General features: G+C 53.8%; 1 protein-coding gene across 1 annotated transcript in view; it reads right to left on the bottom strand.

The window, feature by feature from the left end:
• The window catches only part of ZNF385A (zinc finger protein 385A), a 21,081-nt gene extending 9,426 nt beyond the window's left edge, over window positions 1–11,655 (bottom strand). The window contains 2 exon segments of the mRNA XM_029953557.1: window positions 4,653–4,789; window positions 11,569–11,655. Of these exon segments, the coding sequence (XP_029809417.1) occupies window positions 4,653–4,789; window positions 11,569–11,578 (147 nt within the window). The 5' untranslated portion in view covers window positions 11,579–11,655.
• Between the last annotated feature and the right edge of the window lie 3,632 nt (window positions 11,656–15,287).

The raw sequence follows: 15,287 nt of genomic DNA, 5'->3' as shown, positions 1-15,287 counted from the left end.
GTGCCGGCCGGGACCGGGGCCCGCCCCGGAGGCGGGGCCGAGGGCGGGCCGCAAACGGGGGCGGGGCTAGGGAGCTTGAGAAGGAGGAAGGGGGGCTAGAGTGAAAAAAGGAGAGGAGAGGGTGTCTGTATCCCGATAACTCGTTCCAGGGTGGTAGACCTTGTCCTGGTGAGGGGCCGCTCGGTCCGGCGGCCAAGCATTGACCAGGTGACCTTGGCTTCCTCCACTGAGGATCCTTGCTGGATCCAGTGTCCCCACCAGTCCTATGGACGACTCCATTTGTCTAGCTCGGACACTTCTTCCTTCCATCCCTTCCTCCCTGTCCCTCCCTCCCTTGTCGACAGCCTCTCTTCCGAGCCCCCAGATTCGTGTTCCCTCTGCACACGACCCCTGTACCCTTTTTACATGTCACTTCCCTTACTAGGGATGCGAAATCGAGCCCAGGTACCTAGGTATCAGGCCCTGCTCTCAGTGATTCCTCTGAACAGTGGAGCTGGGAGGCGCCTAGAGCAGAAGCGACCTCAGCCTGGGGACATCGTCCCTAACCTCTTCTTATCTCCTCCCCTCGCCCGCCACCTGCTGGACAGCTAGGTTCGCAAAGAGCTTATGTTTCGTGCACTTGCTGCCCTCTGGCGGCCAAGTAGGAGCAGCACTGGGGGTTCAGGGGCTGGAGGGCAGAACAGCCCACTCCCCCAGACACCTCCTCATCCTCTCTGGTTTCCCGCTCTCTCATCTCTGGTTCTCACCCTCTCCCATTCCATCTAGGACAGAGAGATGAGTGAAGCGGGGAACTGAGTATAGAGAGAGGCTGTCTTTGGGAGACAATGAGGGACATCCAAGGGCAGAGGAAAGCATAATACAGCGAATGGTCTAGAGGGTAGGAACTGCCCCAGTAGGAGAGGGATCTGGAGGTATTGTATTAGTCCAGAATCTATTAGCCATGAATAGTAAGACCACCACCTAATGTTGGTGGAGCCCTTGGAATGTGCCAGCCCCTGTACTGAGCTCTTCACATGGATTATTTACTTTAATCTTCACAATCACTATTCAGAATAAGTACCATTATTATCTACATTTTATAGATGAAGGAACTGAGGTTTAGGGAGGTTAAATAATTTGCCCAAGGTCATAAGCTAGTAAGTGGCTGAACTGGGATTTGAATTTAAACCTGGGCAGCCTGACTCCAAAGCCATGTACTTAACTGCTGCACAGTACTGCCAACGGTCTGTCTGCCGCTTTTCTGCAGTCCTCATTCCCCTGCAGAATTTGACACTATGGATGCAGCCCGCCACACTCTCTCCCTTGGCTTCTCCAACTCTACAGGAACCAGGGTGCGTCCCCACCCCCTCCAGTAGCTCCTCCATTTCCTTTGCTGGAGCCTCTTCCTATACCCACTGCCTAATTCTGCTTATTCCAAAATGCGGGGGCCTTGGCTATGCTACCTTCCACTCTCTGGTCCTCTCTGAAATAAAAATAATAGCAATAACATAATAACCATAGCAGCTAACAGCAAACACTTTGTGCTAGATATTTTGATTATGTAATACGACTCTCACAACAGCCTTGTGAGTTGGTACTATTACTCTCTGGTCAAATTCAGGTTTAGAGTAGTGAAGCCATTTGCCGAAGGTCACACAGCCAGTGCTTTTGGAATGTCAATTAAAATCCTGCCAGTCAGATGCCAGCGCTGGGGCTGCCCAACACCCTGCCACACTCTCCAAGCTCATCAGCGCGCATGGCTTTAAATAGCTAGTCCTTACTGGAGGCAGTGGAGCCATGAGCCCTGGGGGAGTGAGAAACCCTTAACTCTCCATGTGAATTGACTAGCTTCGTGACCTTGGGCAAGTCACTTAACCTCTCCAGGTCTGTGTTTCCTCATCTGTAAAATGGGGGAAATGACGGGTGGCTGGGCAGCTCAGTGGGTTAAGCTTTGGAATTCAGCTCAGAGCATGATCTCGTGGTTGATGAGTTGGAGCGCCGCGTCGGGCTCTGTGCTGACAGCTCAGAGCCTGGAGCCTGCTTGAGATTCTGTGTCTCCCTCTCTCTCTGCCCCTCTTCTGCTCACACTCTGTCTCTCTCCCTCTCTCTCTCTCACACACAAAAATAAACATTTAAAAAAATGGGGGAAAGTGTAAATGAGGTGTGTAGATGGGGGAACCTATTCCCAGCACCTTCTGCTCTAGTCAAATGGAATCAATTGTCCTTCCTCAAGTGCTCTTTTCTAGCTCTTTTCCGTGATATTTGCTTCAGTCTGGAAAGTTCTCTAAGGCCCCTTTTAAAATCCTACTAATATTTCTTCAAAGCCCAAATCATATGTCACCTGCTCCAGGCTGAAGTCTTTTTTCCTGTGTTCTCCTTCTCCTGCTCAGTTCCAGTGGGTCCCTTAGGCACCATCTCACTCAGCAAGTCTTTTCTGACACCCCTTTGAGCTCCCATACAAGCTATTGCCTCTGACTCAGCTCTTTTCACACTATAGGGTAACTGTGAACTTGTTATCTTTCCTACTAAACATGAGTTCCCCAAAGGCACAGGCGGAGTCCTGTGTCCCTGACACCTGGTACAGTGCCCAGCACATAGTACATAGTAGGTGCTCAAGAAATTTTTTTTTGTTCATTTGAACCATCATTGGTTTCTCTGTCACAATATTTATAACTCTGCCTCTGTTTTGCATTCTGGATTGCTGCATACCTGTCTGTATTTCTCCCATGAATAGAAGCTCCTTCCAGACTGGACCATCTCAGTGGTGCCTGGGTGGCTCAGTCGGTTAAGCATTGTATTCTTGATTTCAGCTCAGGACATGATCTCACCGTTCCTGAGTTCGAGCCCCACATCAGGCTCTGCACTGACTGAGCGGAGACTGCTGAGTGGAGACTGCTTGGGATTCTTTCTCCCTCACTCCCCCCCTCTCTATGTTCCCTGTACTCTCTCTCAAAAATAAATAAGTAAACACACATTTAAAAAAAAAGCCACAAGGGGGCCTGAGAGGCTCAGTCGGTTAAGCATCTGACTTCAGCTCAGGTCATGATCTCATGGGTTCATGAGTTTGAGCCCCGCATCGGGCTCTCCTGCTGTCAGCAAGCAGCCCACTTGGGATCCTCTATTCTCCTCCGTCTCTCTCCTTGTGCTTTCTCTGTTTCTTTCACTCAAAAATAAACATTAAAAAAAGCCCACAGACCCTTAAAATTGGACCCATATCATATTTACCCTCATATCTCTATTCTATCCAGAATAGTGCCTTGCTTATAGTTAGTACTCAATTTTCTCATCTGTAAAACAGATTAAACAATAGCTACTCTAGAGGGTTGCTATAAAGACTGAGATATGAAAGATACTTTGTAAACCCCAGAGTACAGGGCAGGTGTTGGTTTGGATTCTTTGGGAGGACTTTGGAGGAAGCCTCTGTGGTATAAAGAGAACTCCATTTGGAGTCAAACGCTGTGGGTTCAAATCATAACTTAGGCACATACTATGTCAACCTACATAAATTACTAAACCCTTCCAAGCTTTAGCTCTGTCTTTCCATATGTGAAACAGGAATAGCAATGCCTGCTTTGTTGGGTTGTGGCGAAGATGAAATGAGATCAGAGAGAGAAACATCTACCGCAGTGCTTGCCGCATAGCTGAAACTCAGTACACGTTTGTAGCTCAATATGGTTTGATTGTGGGTTATTTGAGTTGAATAAAGCTGACTTCCCCCAAACCTTTAGCTCTAGCCCACTTTCCAGGACCCAAATTCCAACTGTCCGCTGGACATTTTTGGCTCAATGTCCCACTGGTTCACCAACGCACCATGTCCTAAAGTGAGCTCCACAGCTCCACCCCAGACCAGCTTCCTCTTCCAAGCCCCTGCCTCTGTCAAAGTGATTTCTTCCTCCTAGCCATAGAGGTTTGATTCTTGGACTCAGCCTTGACTCCTCCTCTCTCTTCTCCCCTACCCTCAAATACCAGTTGGTGATCGTGGCCTTTGAATATTTCCCTGGAAACACCTTGCCCCTCCCCCTTTCTACACACTCACGGCCACGACCACTGGCCCAGCCTGGCCTCCTAGGCCTCCCTTTAGGCCCGCATTGGTGGGACAGCCTCCTTGAGCCTCTGCTTCCTCTCATCCGCTGGCCCACTCATCTTCCTCAAACACGGCTCTGACAGTCCTTTTGCTGCTTAGCAATGGATAACGGCTCCCTATTTCGTACTGTATTAAATCTAGACAACTCTGCTGGCCCTCTAAGCCCTACCCCACTGCTCCTCCCCACCCAGCTGTGGGTTCTGGAGAGCTAGAATTCACAAACAGGCAGGCTTGTGACCCTGCTTATCTCTTCCCTCTGGATTCAGCACCTGTCACCCTCCCACCTCCCTGTAGTCACAATCCTCAGTCTGGGTCTCATTCCTTCTCGAGATGGTGGATTTAGTGAGATTCATATAAAACACATAGCACAGGGGCTGGCTCAGCAAATAGGAACTATTATTGTTATTGCTGTTAATAGTATACCAGAGAGCCAACAATGCTTGTAACTGACTAGAGACTAGAAGTTGGGGAGACAGGGCTTTAAGAAGAGATAAGGAATTGGGTAGGAGAAGAGGGCAGGGGTGAGTGAGAGTGAAGGAAGGAGCCAGGGTCTCAGGAGGGTAGGGTAGCCAGGCAGGCTGCTACTCACAGTGCTGTAGTTGCTGAAGAGGCCCAGGGTGGGGGCTGGCTCCAGTGGGAAGGGCAGGATCTGCTTGAGGTCCAGTGGGGGCTGCATGATGGGGGGCTGCCGAAGCAGAGGGAGGGGCCCTGCCCGGCTCAGGCTGCCTGAAGGGCAGAGAAAACATTACGTGGGGCAGGAAGGTCGAAGCTTGGGAGCCCCACCCAAACCTGTCTGTCCCACTCCTCAGCTGGGGCCCCCACACTTAGAAGTGTGACCCCTGAGCACACACTTCCCCTGCTGGCTGGCTCCGGAGCAATGGAGCACAGTGCCCTGTGGGCCCAGGGGAGGGTGCAGACCAGTCCTTCCCTTCTGGGTGGTTTTCACTTCTCCCTTCTCCAGCTTCCCTCCCCCAAGACCTTTAGGCATTTTACAAACCCAGGAAAAGCACAGACGTTCTCTGCCGGATCAGCAGGAAGGACTCAGGGGGCCCCACGGCTCTGGCTGCTCCCTTCTTCTGTTCTGTTTTCCCCCAAGGAATCCCAAAGGCTAGGTCTCACCCCAGAGAGAACAGGGTCAGGTGGGTGATTCATCCCACTGCCCAGAGGGGAATATTGAGGTCTAGATTTGGCTCAAGGCTGTTGAGTCTCTCAGGCTGTAATTTGTCCTAGTTGTTCTTAAGTTAATTGTTGACATCGCCGGGGGTAGGTGACAGGTGAGCGGCCTTTGCCGAGGAGGTGGACTGCCTGGGCCCATTCTCAGAGCCCCTTCTCCCAACCATCCTGTCTTCCCCCAAACCTCTTGGGCTCCCTGGGAGTGTTCAGTTCCAGTGCTGCAGGAGGAACCACCACCCCGGTCTTTGGGAGGGGAATGCCTGGGTCTGACCCCAAGGGGAAATGAAAGTCCAGGCCAACCACTCCACTACCCACCCTCCCCTGAAATCTTTTCTCCTCCCCTCAGAGCCATGGGAGGAACCTTGCCAGGCTCCAGTGGGGGTGGATCGAAGGCCCTCAGGACCCCTCTGGGTTTCTGCTAACCCAGCTCTCTTCTGCGACCTCGCTGTCTACCAGTCAGGGAATTCTGGCTGCCCTTTCCAGCTCTGACAACCCCCTGCCAGCACCAGGGGTTCCCAGGAACAAAGGCAAAGCCAGGAGGCTGTGAGTTTGGCCCCGTCCTCCCTTGACCTTACTGGGGCAGAGGGTACCCCAGGATCCTTTCCTGCTCCCTCCACAGAGACTGCCCCTTTGCATACCTTCAGTTTCTGGTGCCTGCTGCCCCCAGGCAGTGGCCTGGCCCTGGCCCCCCAGGGGCCTGGGCCTGACAGCGTCCCCTTCCCTTGGTTCTGCCCCCTGCCCCCTCCCTTGCCAGCCCCCTCCCCCCCAAGTCCAGTCAGTAGAATCAGCCAATCAGAGTCCTGGAAAAGTGGGGCAGAGGGGAGGGCGGGGGAGCAGGGATTAGGGAATCGGAGGCGAGAGGGAGGGGGTGGGGAGGGCTCAGGCACAGCTGGGGGCAGGGAGCTGGTCCAGAAAGGTCTGGAGGGGTCTGGCTCTTCTGCCAGGGTGGGTGGCCAGGGTACCTGAGGTCAAGACTGCTGGGAGCTTAGGCTCTAGAGGGCTAAGGGTTGAAGGAAAGGGCAGGATGCTTGGCTTTGGCCCTTGAGCGGCTGGGGGTCTACACACCCAGTGTCCATTCCCTCCTCTGCCATCTCAGAGTCGGGATGGGGTAGGTGGAGAGCAGAGAGAGAGAGAGACAGAGACAGGTAGACTGACAGACAAAAGTGAGTGAGAGAGAATGGGAAAAAATGACAGAAGCCGGAGTGAGTGATTGAGAAAAGGGACAGAGATACTGAGAGAGAAAAGGATAGTGAACAATGGAGAGATGGAAGAGAGTGAAATGAGACAGAGAAAGAGACCCTATGGAATAGCCGGACACAGAACTAGACACCAAGGTAGAAAGACTCAAAGAGAGCAGAGAGCAAGAAAGGGAAAGAGAAGGGAGGGACAGATAGTCTGAGGGGCAGTCTGACCATCTCCCCTTCCTGGTCTGGCCCCTCAGGGCTCCTCCCTGCTGCACAACACCCCCCCCCCCCCCCCCCCCCCCCCCCCCCCCCCCCCCCCCCCCCCCCCCCCCCCCCCCCCCCCCCCCCCCCCCGCCGCCCAAGCCTGGCACACCAGACCAGGGCAGCCTTAACGAGACCTGGGCAGCATCAGGAATGGTGAGAGAAACCTGACCGCTCCCAGAGTCCCCGTCACCCAGCACCCACCCCTAGCAGCTGGTTTGGGGCTGGCACTTGCCCCGCCCCAGAGCAGCTCAGCTCCGTGTCCCTTTCCCCACTTCTAGACTCTCTGAAGCCCCTCAAGCACCCATCTCAGAAGAGAGAGATGAGTTCTGGAAAAGGCAATAGAAAACACATGTATTGTGGAGCCGCTAGGTGTCGGGTTCTGAGTTCTGAGTATTATCACATTTAATCTCTGAGGGCAGCTATGCTTCTAGAGGGGTAGCTGATTCTATTTCTTCCATGTGGCTTATGAGGAAACTGAGGCTCAGAGAAGTTAAAAACTTTGGCTCGCATCACCTAGCCTGGAAGTATCAGAGCTGGGATTTAAATCAAGATCTGTCGCAAATTCTTTCACTGCTCCATGACCCCAAAGGACTCCCGTCTCACTCAGAAGGGATGGAGATCCAAACACATGCTTCCATCTTGTTCTAGGAGAGGAAGGGGAAAGTAAGGTCCTTGCACTTTCTGGGGTTGGAGGAAAACAGCGAAATTAGTTCCCTATGGCCAGCTACTCATCTTCTCCAGGACAAGAACGCTGGAGGGAAAGAGAGAGGGGAGAGAAGCAGAGAGGAAGGGCTGAAATGAAGGTGGAGTGAGGCAAGGAAGCAAGGTGAGTAACTGGAGATTCGTTTGCCTCCCCATTTTTGGGTCTACTGAGCTATGGGACGGGGCGAGTGGCAGCTGGCAGTTCATGGGCAGAGTGGGCAGAAGCAGAGGTCTTGTTTCACGTGGCCCAAGCCTCAGTCCCCTCTCCCCTTTTCTGAGAATACTAATAGTTGCCACTTTTTTTTTAGCGTTTATTTTTGAGAGACAGACAGACACACACACACACACACACACACACACACACACACAAAGGATGAGTGGGGGAGGGGCAGAGAGAGAGGGAGACAGAATCCGAAGCAGGCTCCGGGCTCTGAGTTGTCAGCACAGAGCCCCCCAAAACCACCTCGAGATCATGACCTGAGCCAAAGTTGGACGCTTAACCGACTGAGCTGACCAGGATCCTCATAATAGTTGCTACTTTTTGAGGGCTCTTTATGTGCCAGGCACTAGACATACACAATCTCCTTGAGGTTGTCTCCACTGCTCAAGAGCTGGTTAACTAGCTCATTTGGCCAATGAGAACAACAGTACCACCTCAAGGAGCCCTGGAGAGGATTGAAAGAATCTATGTAAATTGCTGGCTTGCCACAAAGGGAGCTCAATGAATGGTTGCTAAATGAATGAGTCCTCCTCTTATCAATGAGGACAATCAGCTTTGAGAGGGGGAATTACTTGACCAAGGTCACACAGCTAGTGAGGGATGTGAACCTGTCTGGCTCCAGAGATAGGGCTTTCAAGCCCTACGCTTTTGGAGGTAGACTAGGGATGGGGTACTGGGGGGAAAGGCAGGTGCACGGTAAGCCCTGGGCAAGCAGGAAATGAGGCAGGAAACCCAGGGCTCCTGACATCTGGCTAGGTGAGGTCTCTGGGCAGGTTTGGAGGGGGCAGGAGAGTGAACTGGTGTGTGTGTGTGTGTACACAGGCATGCGCGTGTCCTTGCATAGCACACAAGTCAGGCAGGGCAGGGAGGAGCTGGGGCCTGGCTGGGACAGGCCCCTCCAGAGGGAAGCTCATTAGAGTAATTACCTCCAGCAGACAGAGCCCCACCCAGCTCTGTGGGGGAACTGCCAAATGCTTTATTCAAGACAGTTCCCAATGCACCTTAGAGGGAGGCAGGGGGTGAATTCTCAGACCCTTGGATGGATGTCTGTCTGTCCCTTTCGAGGTCCTACCTAGCCCCAGGCACTTTGATCCTGCTCAGATTTCCCCTCAAGCCCCGAGCCACAACCAAGCCACATCCAACTCTTTTCTTCCCACCCAGGTCTGGTCTTTTTCTTCCTCCCTTTCCCAGAAAAATTGGCCAAGTCAGAGTCCCAGCCCCTTGGCTGTCTTAGGTCAGGCCTGGGGCCTCAAGCCCTCTTGGTAAAGAATGGGAGTGTCTGCCTGTGAGCTGGCTCAGGGAAGCGGTCGTGTCTGGTAGGAACTGGAGCCAGGAAGGGTGTTAGTTAGGGTAAGGCTACGGGTTAGTGCTGGTCTTGGAGGTTGGGCCAGGGGGAGAGTGAGATGAGATAGATGATTGGGGTTAGGGTTGCAAGTTGTATTAGGGCCCTCACCTAAGGTGGTGAGAAGCCCGGATCAGCACTGGGTTAAGATGGGAAATAGACTCTGGGGCCAAGGGAGGAACTGGATTGGAGTCTGGACTGGGATCTCATCTCTAATCCATCTCTTTTTCTCTTCTCCCTCCCCAGCAGTGCCTAAAATTGGGGATCGAAGGGAGAGCCTTGAACTCCTGAGTCTTGCCTTCTTGACCAAATCCCATGTTTCTGGTCCTTTCTGCCTCGGTTTCCCTCATCTGGACAGGAGGCAGGTTGAGAGCTGGAAAGCCTTTGAAGTCAAAGATGAAAGGAACAAGGGGACGGTTATGAACAACTACTTAAAACATCCTCCTTAATAACCCCAAGGTGGATGTAGGCGGGGGCAGGGCCTAAAGGGAGGAGGTGCCCAGGAAGGGAGAGAGGGAAGATCCCTGGTAAATCTTCCCAACCTGACGGGAAAGGGCCTCCTTCAGTGCCCCTTCTCTTCTGGGACCCAGTTGGAGAGGACAGTAAGAAAGGCCCAGAACAAGGAACTGAGCCCAGAACCATCATTTGCTGAAACCTAGGCCCACAGTCTAGATCTTAAGAGGGTAGGCTAGGCCCCATCTGCTGGCCAGGGCCACCATGTATGTGGACTCAGTAGCCCTCAGTATTTGGAACCTGAAAACCTTACAATGGCATGGCTTGGAAGGTGGGGGTGGGGGTGCAGGTGGGGGGCTGAGCTGCCCTGGCTGACAGCTTTCTCCCTCTCTCCTTCCTCACAGAGGGCTAATGTGCAGCAGGCTTCCTGGCCCTTTGTAGGTGGACACAAGGAGGGAGTTAACTATAGTGTCCTGTCCCACATCAGGGAGTGTGTGTGTTGTGGGGTCCGATTGGCGGATCCAGGCATTTTTCCTGTGGTGGGGTCTTGGTCAAGCTTGAGCAGGTCTCTGAGGTTGTTTTCAGAGCCCATTGATCAGGGGAAGTGTGGCTCACACTGGCCTGTTCTGGATATGCACGATGCTCCCTTTGGCACCCTGCGTCCAGGGTGAGGCCAACATGCAGGGATTGCACACATTGGAAGAATGTGGAGCCTGTGCTCTGGGGACCTGAGTCGAAGATGTGACGGCGAGGGTCACTTTAGAGTGGGGATAGTCTTCCTCATTGGGCGGGGAGTCTCTTCTTTGCTGGAGAGACTCATGGGAAGGAGGCAGGCACCAGTCATTCACACCTCTGTTCCCTCATTCATTGAATAGGGATGATGGAGTGCTGGGTGAAGCAGCCCAATGAGGGGTGAGGAGACACAAGAGGGGGAGAGAAAGGGATGGAGGAAGGAGGGCAGAAGGGGAGAAAGACCACTAGTGGGAAGTCAACAGGGGTCAAACAAAAGAAAGGAAGCAAAAGAGTCAACTGCAGAGAGACCTAGAAGAGGGCTGAGGCAGGAGCCAGGCAAGCCCTGGGGCACCGGCATGGGGCCAGGTGTCCCCATTGGGAAGCAGGGAGACCACAGGTGTCTGGGTCTGGTTGTTGGTGGGGGGGGGTCATCTCCCACCATAAAGAGGGCCCAGGAACCGGCCTAACCAGGGCAGAGGTCAGAGGTCAGAGGACATAGCAGGCTGGCCTACTATTGTGGAGGCAGGGGCCTGGAGCCCCTGGAGCTGAGGAGTCCAGACGCACAGCTAGTCCCTCTCCTCCCCCACCCCGGGGCTCCCTTCCGATGTAGGTCATGAGGATGGGGTGGCTGTGGCTGAAGGGTTGTCAGAGTCCCGCGGGAGATACCCTCCCCCATCCTTACTCTCTCCATTGCCCCTTGTCTCCTGGTGCCCCTGGCCCAAGGCAGGGGTAGGGGTGGGGGAAGAAGGAAGAAGAAGGAAGCTGGGAAGGAAGGGCCCAGGCAGCCAGAGCTAGGAGAGAGCGGGGCAGGTCCCGGCGTGTTGGGGCAGGATGGCTGCGGAGACAGGATCCGAGCTGCAGGGGCCCCGGGAAGGACAGTTCCCCACCCCTGCTTGTACCCAGCCCCCTTATCACCAGCCCTCAGGTTCCCACCTCCCACCACACACACCTCGAAGCTACACCCACCATTTTCTCCCCGCCCGCCCCCCACTTCCTCCTTTCCCTCTTATCCTGGGCCCAGAAGGATGTCGGAATGTCTGAGCTTCGGGTGGGGGAGGACGTCTGTGTGTCGGGGGTACGGGTCAGAACCTTTCCCTCAACTCCACTAGGCCAGCACCAGCCCTCTCCCCCAGCCTCTCGTAGACCGTCATATAATATTCATGAGCCTCATGAATACGCAATATCCTCATTATGGGGCGGGGGTCTCCCTCGGCTCTGCTCTCTCCTTCACCACTCCCTAAATTACCCGGAGAAACGGCAGCTTGGGGAAGAAGGGAAGAGGGAGGACCCCCCCAGATGTGGAGCCAGATGAAGGGGGAGGGGGAACCTGTCGCTGACGGGCGGCCGCAGTCACCGCGGTGCCGGGAGGTTGGGGGGGGTGACCTACTGAGAGGGACCCAGGAGCCCGGAGCCCAAAGCCGCAGAGCCCACTCACCGAGGATCATGCTGGGGACCCAGGCGCCCGGGGTTCCGCGTCGCTCTGTCCCGGGGGCCGTTCTGGCCGGGCTGGGGGTACAGGGGGAGGAGTCGGGGGAGGAGCAGAGGCCGGCCCAGGCGGAGCGGGGGCGGAGCCCGCAGCAGGTGAAGACGGGAGGAGGGGGAACCCGGGCACCCTGGGCTCCGTGAGGGGGCGTCTTGGCGGCTCCTCGCCCCTTCGTCTCCTACTGGCTGTCCCTGGGTCTCCCGGATTTATGGTGTCACAGCAGCCAGGGCTGGGGGAACAAGCCATCTACAAGACAGTGTGAGGTGATGGAGGAAACTGGGGACTAAGACGCCTGGGTTCCCGGGAAGGGCTGCGTCTGAGGGCAGAAAGTCTGGTCACGGGCTGATATAGGGTGGGGGGTGCCTCAGTACTCCGGGGAGGGATGGGGCCTGGGGTGGGTGGGACACCTGGATCCTCTCCAGAGTGACAGGATGGGCAGGGTTGGCGGGGGAGTGCAGGGAATGTTAAGGTCCTTTGTTTCCTTGATTTTGGAGCAGGATGCCTGGGGCGTGGGTTTCAGAGGTGAAATGTGGGGCTGAAGATGGGTCCCAGGTTGATCTCTGGCTGGGGTTCAAATGCCTAGGTCCTCAGGGAAGGTCTGACTGATGAGAGTGCAATCAATGGACTCAAAGAGGTGGAAAAAGAAGCTTGCTACCGAGATTATCAGGGCAATCAGAAGATAATAGAGGATCCAGAATTGAGGCTCAGCCCTATAGAGATGACCTGAATTGGGGTGGGGATCGGAGCATCCATCAGTTATTAGGGCCTGAACCCAGTGGTTCACTAAGGTGAGTGTGGATTCAAGAGGACTAGTGTGTGTGGTGAGGTGGAGGGGAGGTTGGAGAACAGGGAAGAATGCATGGGCTGGGGAGTGTCAGGGGGCAGTACAAGACACTGGATGTATTTTAAGGACCCGCAGGGGGACTTGATTAGAGGTGGGCAACTGGGACCCCAGCAGGAGGCTGGAGTCTGGGAGTCTGTGAAGTGTCTGGGGAAGACGCAGCTGCTACAGCCCGGACCTGTCTATACCTGCCCCAAGAGGGAGGGCGGCAGGAGGACTTCCCAGAATGCCACACAGCCAGCTCCAGGCCAGCCCCCAGCCAGAGGGAAAGGAGGTGTGACTGGGAACTAGAACGCTTGGGATTTAAGGAGGGTGGAGGAAGAGGTTGGTAGAAGGCTGTTGAGACTGTAGTCTTGGAACAGTCAGGGAAGGGGACTGGGGACTGGTATTCCTGGATTCAGCAGGGAATTTGGGACTAGATAACTAATCAAGGTACAAGAACTTCAGATTCCTGCTTCTGAGCTTCAGCAGTCTCTTGCCTTTACCCTACTGATCTGGTTTGACAAAAAGATGTTCTAGCTCAAGGGCAAGAGAATGCTGGGGGTTTCAATGCCTTGGCCTTGTTCTGAACCAAAGGTCCAGAGCTCTCAGGGGATTATGGCCTTGCTGCCCAACTGTGGCCTTGGGGGAGAATGTAGGGTCTCTGAGCCAATCAGAGGAAGTCTTGTAACTCCTGCTTCAACCTGCCACCATATTGTTCATCGATAGTATCACAAAGCCTGCTTCTCCCCAGGCCCTGTTATCTGGCTTCCCCCCTCCCAGCCCCCACCCACCTTTCTTTCTCTCTTCCCATTCTTTCTCCTCCTTGGTGAATTCAGAGAAAAAAAAAAAGTCAGCATTTGGGGTGGTTGATTGGTGATACAGACCCTTTTGCCCTCTCTGACTTGTCCACCATCCCACGCTGTTCCCAGGGACTCTGAGTTAGGGAGGTCTCAGAAGAGACCTCTCAGAAGAGGGGTTGCTTAGCTTACCAAGGTGAGGCAGCTGGCTGGAGGGCGGGGTGACCTTGCAGGCAGCTGGGGGTGGGGGCAGTGTGTGGGGTGAATTCATTATTGATGAGCCCTGCACCCCGGGCTACTAATGAGCCCAGGCTGGTTGCTCTAATTGATGTCAAGAAACTTGAGACCCCCAGATCAGCTTCCCGCCTGCCAGCTGCCTCTCCTGAGCCCCCTCCCCCTCCCTGCACCCCCAGCTGCTCTGTTCCCTTCCCAGGGCCTCCTTTCCATCTACACACAAACAGATAAGGAGAGGGTGCAGGCCTCCTGGCCCCCTACCCTCCTGTCCCTCTGGATCACTCAAGTCCCAGGATGAGAGGCAGACATTCTCTGGAAGGGCTGGGAGATTTGGAAGAAAAAAAGACCAGAGTCTTAGGATTACAGTTCAGGCACAGAAAGCCTGGTGCTAGATTACAACTGCAGCATTTCTGAGCCTGAGGAATTTCTTCCTTACGTTGTGCACCCTCAGGAGAGACCTTGTCACTCTCTGAGACTCAAAAGGTAAAGGCACTACACAGATGCACCCAGGACCCGGCCTTGTAGTCACAGTTCACTTCCCCTCCTCACTTCCTCCTGCTGATAGCGTAAGAAATCTCAGATCTGGCCCCTGGAATTTAAATGATGCCAATGCCACCCCTCCGCCAAGAAGGGGAGTATGAGATTTCCTTCCTTGAGAATTCCCAGTGCCTTGTTATGCTTCAGCTGCAATCATTGGAAATACTGGGTAGCTCTCGGCCTCACTAGGTCTCTTCTTCCTTATCGGTCCCTCTTCATTTATGGGTTCTGGGAAGAGGTTGTAGGGTACAGAATTATCAAGCAGTCACAGATTGGAGTGTGCAACAGCCTTGGTCTCGCAGGAGAGATATTTTTAAGGTGATGTGAGCACTGCTAGGCAGGCGACTAAGTTACAATGAATAACCCTGGTGATGGGGAAAGGGAATGAGATGGGCTTCACGCACCCTCCATCCCCAAATTCCCACAAATTTGTGGCTATGCTGCCCTCTGGTGGCTGGATTCTGGTCTAGCAGGGCATGGACATCTGCCTCCAATAATCCATTAGAATTTCTGCACCCCCTCCTTCCTCTTGTGACACATTAGGACAGGCCTTGAAAAGACAGAGGACCCCAAGGGGATCCCTTCCTCTGGTTTCTCTTTAAAGACCTAAACCCTATGGCATGTTGGTTAAGAATGAGGTCTTTCACAGTCAGACAAGGCTGAATTCTACTATGCTCTTGCACTCATTGGGTGACCTTGGGAAAGTTATATAACCTCTCAGGACCTCAATTTTCCCTCATGTAAATGGGGTTAATTGTACCTACTTCACAGGATTACTGGCAGAGAAATTAAATGAGCTAACATTATGCAAACTATTTAACACCCTCTCTGCCTACCAGTATATAATAAGCAATGAAAACAAAAACCTAACTGGCTTTCTTCTGATTTAGTTTTGTGGCTTTTTCTCTCAAGCCATTTCATTATTCTGATTTAGGGAAGCCCAGGTGAGCCTTCTGGACCACCTCCCCCCACCTTCAACTTGGACTTCCCTCTTTGCATTCTTCCCTAATGATCAAACCCAAAGAGAAAGAATTCTTTTCCTTCCCTCTGGGAGGTGCTGGGAACCAGATCTGATGGGGCTGGGTGATGGGGGGAGGAGTCCAGCCCTCTTAGTCATCCCTCCCATCACCCCATTATCTCTTTCACCTAAGAGGAGGGAACCCCACAAGTAGTTCTATAGTTCCTGGGGGTCATACTCCTGACTCCCAGTGGAAAGCAAGAGTGAAGAGTAGATATTTCCTATCCACTGAGTCATCTGGCTCCAAGATGGGTCTGGAAAA

This window comes from Suricata suricatta, chromosome 10 (genome assembly GCF_006229205.1).
Source record: "Suricata suricatta isolate VVHF042 chromosome 10, meerkat_22Aug2017_6uvM2_HiC, whole genome shotgun sequence".
In the NCBI taxonomy this organism is placed as follows: domain Eukaryota; kingdom Metazoa; phylum Chordata; class Mammalia; order Carnivora; family Herpestidae; genus Suricata; species Suricata suricatta.
This window is presented reverse-complemented; position numbering and strand designations above follow the sequence as displayed.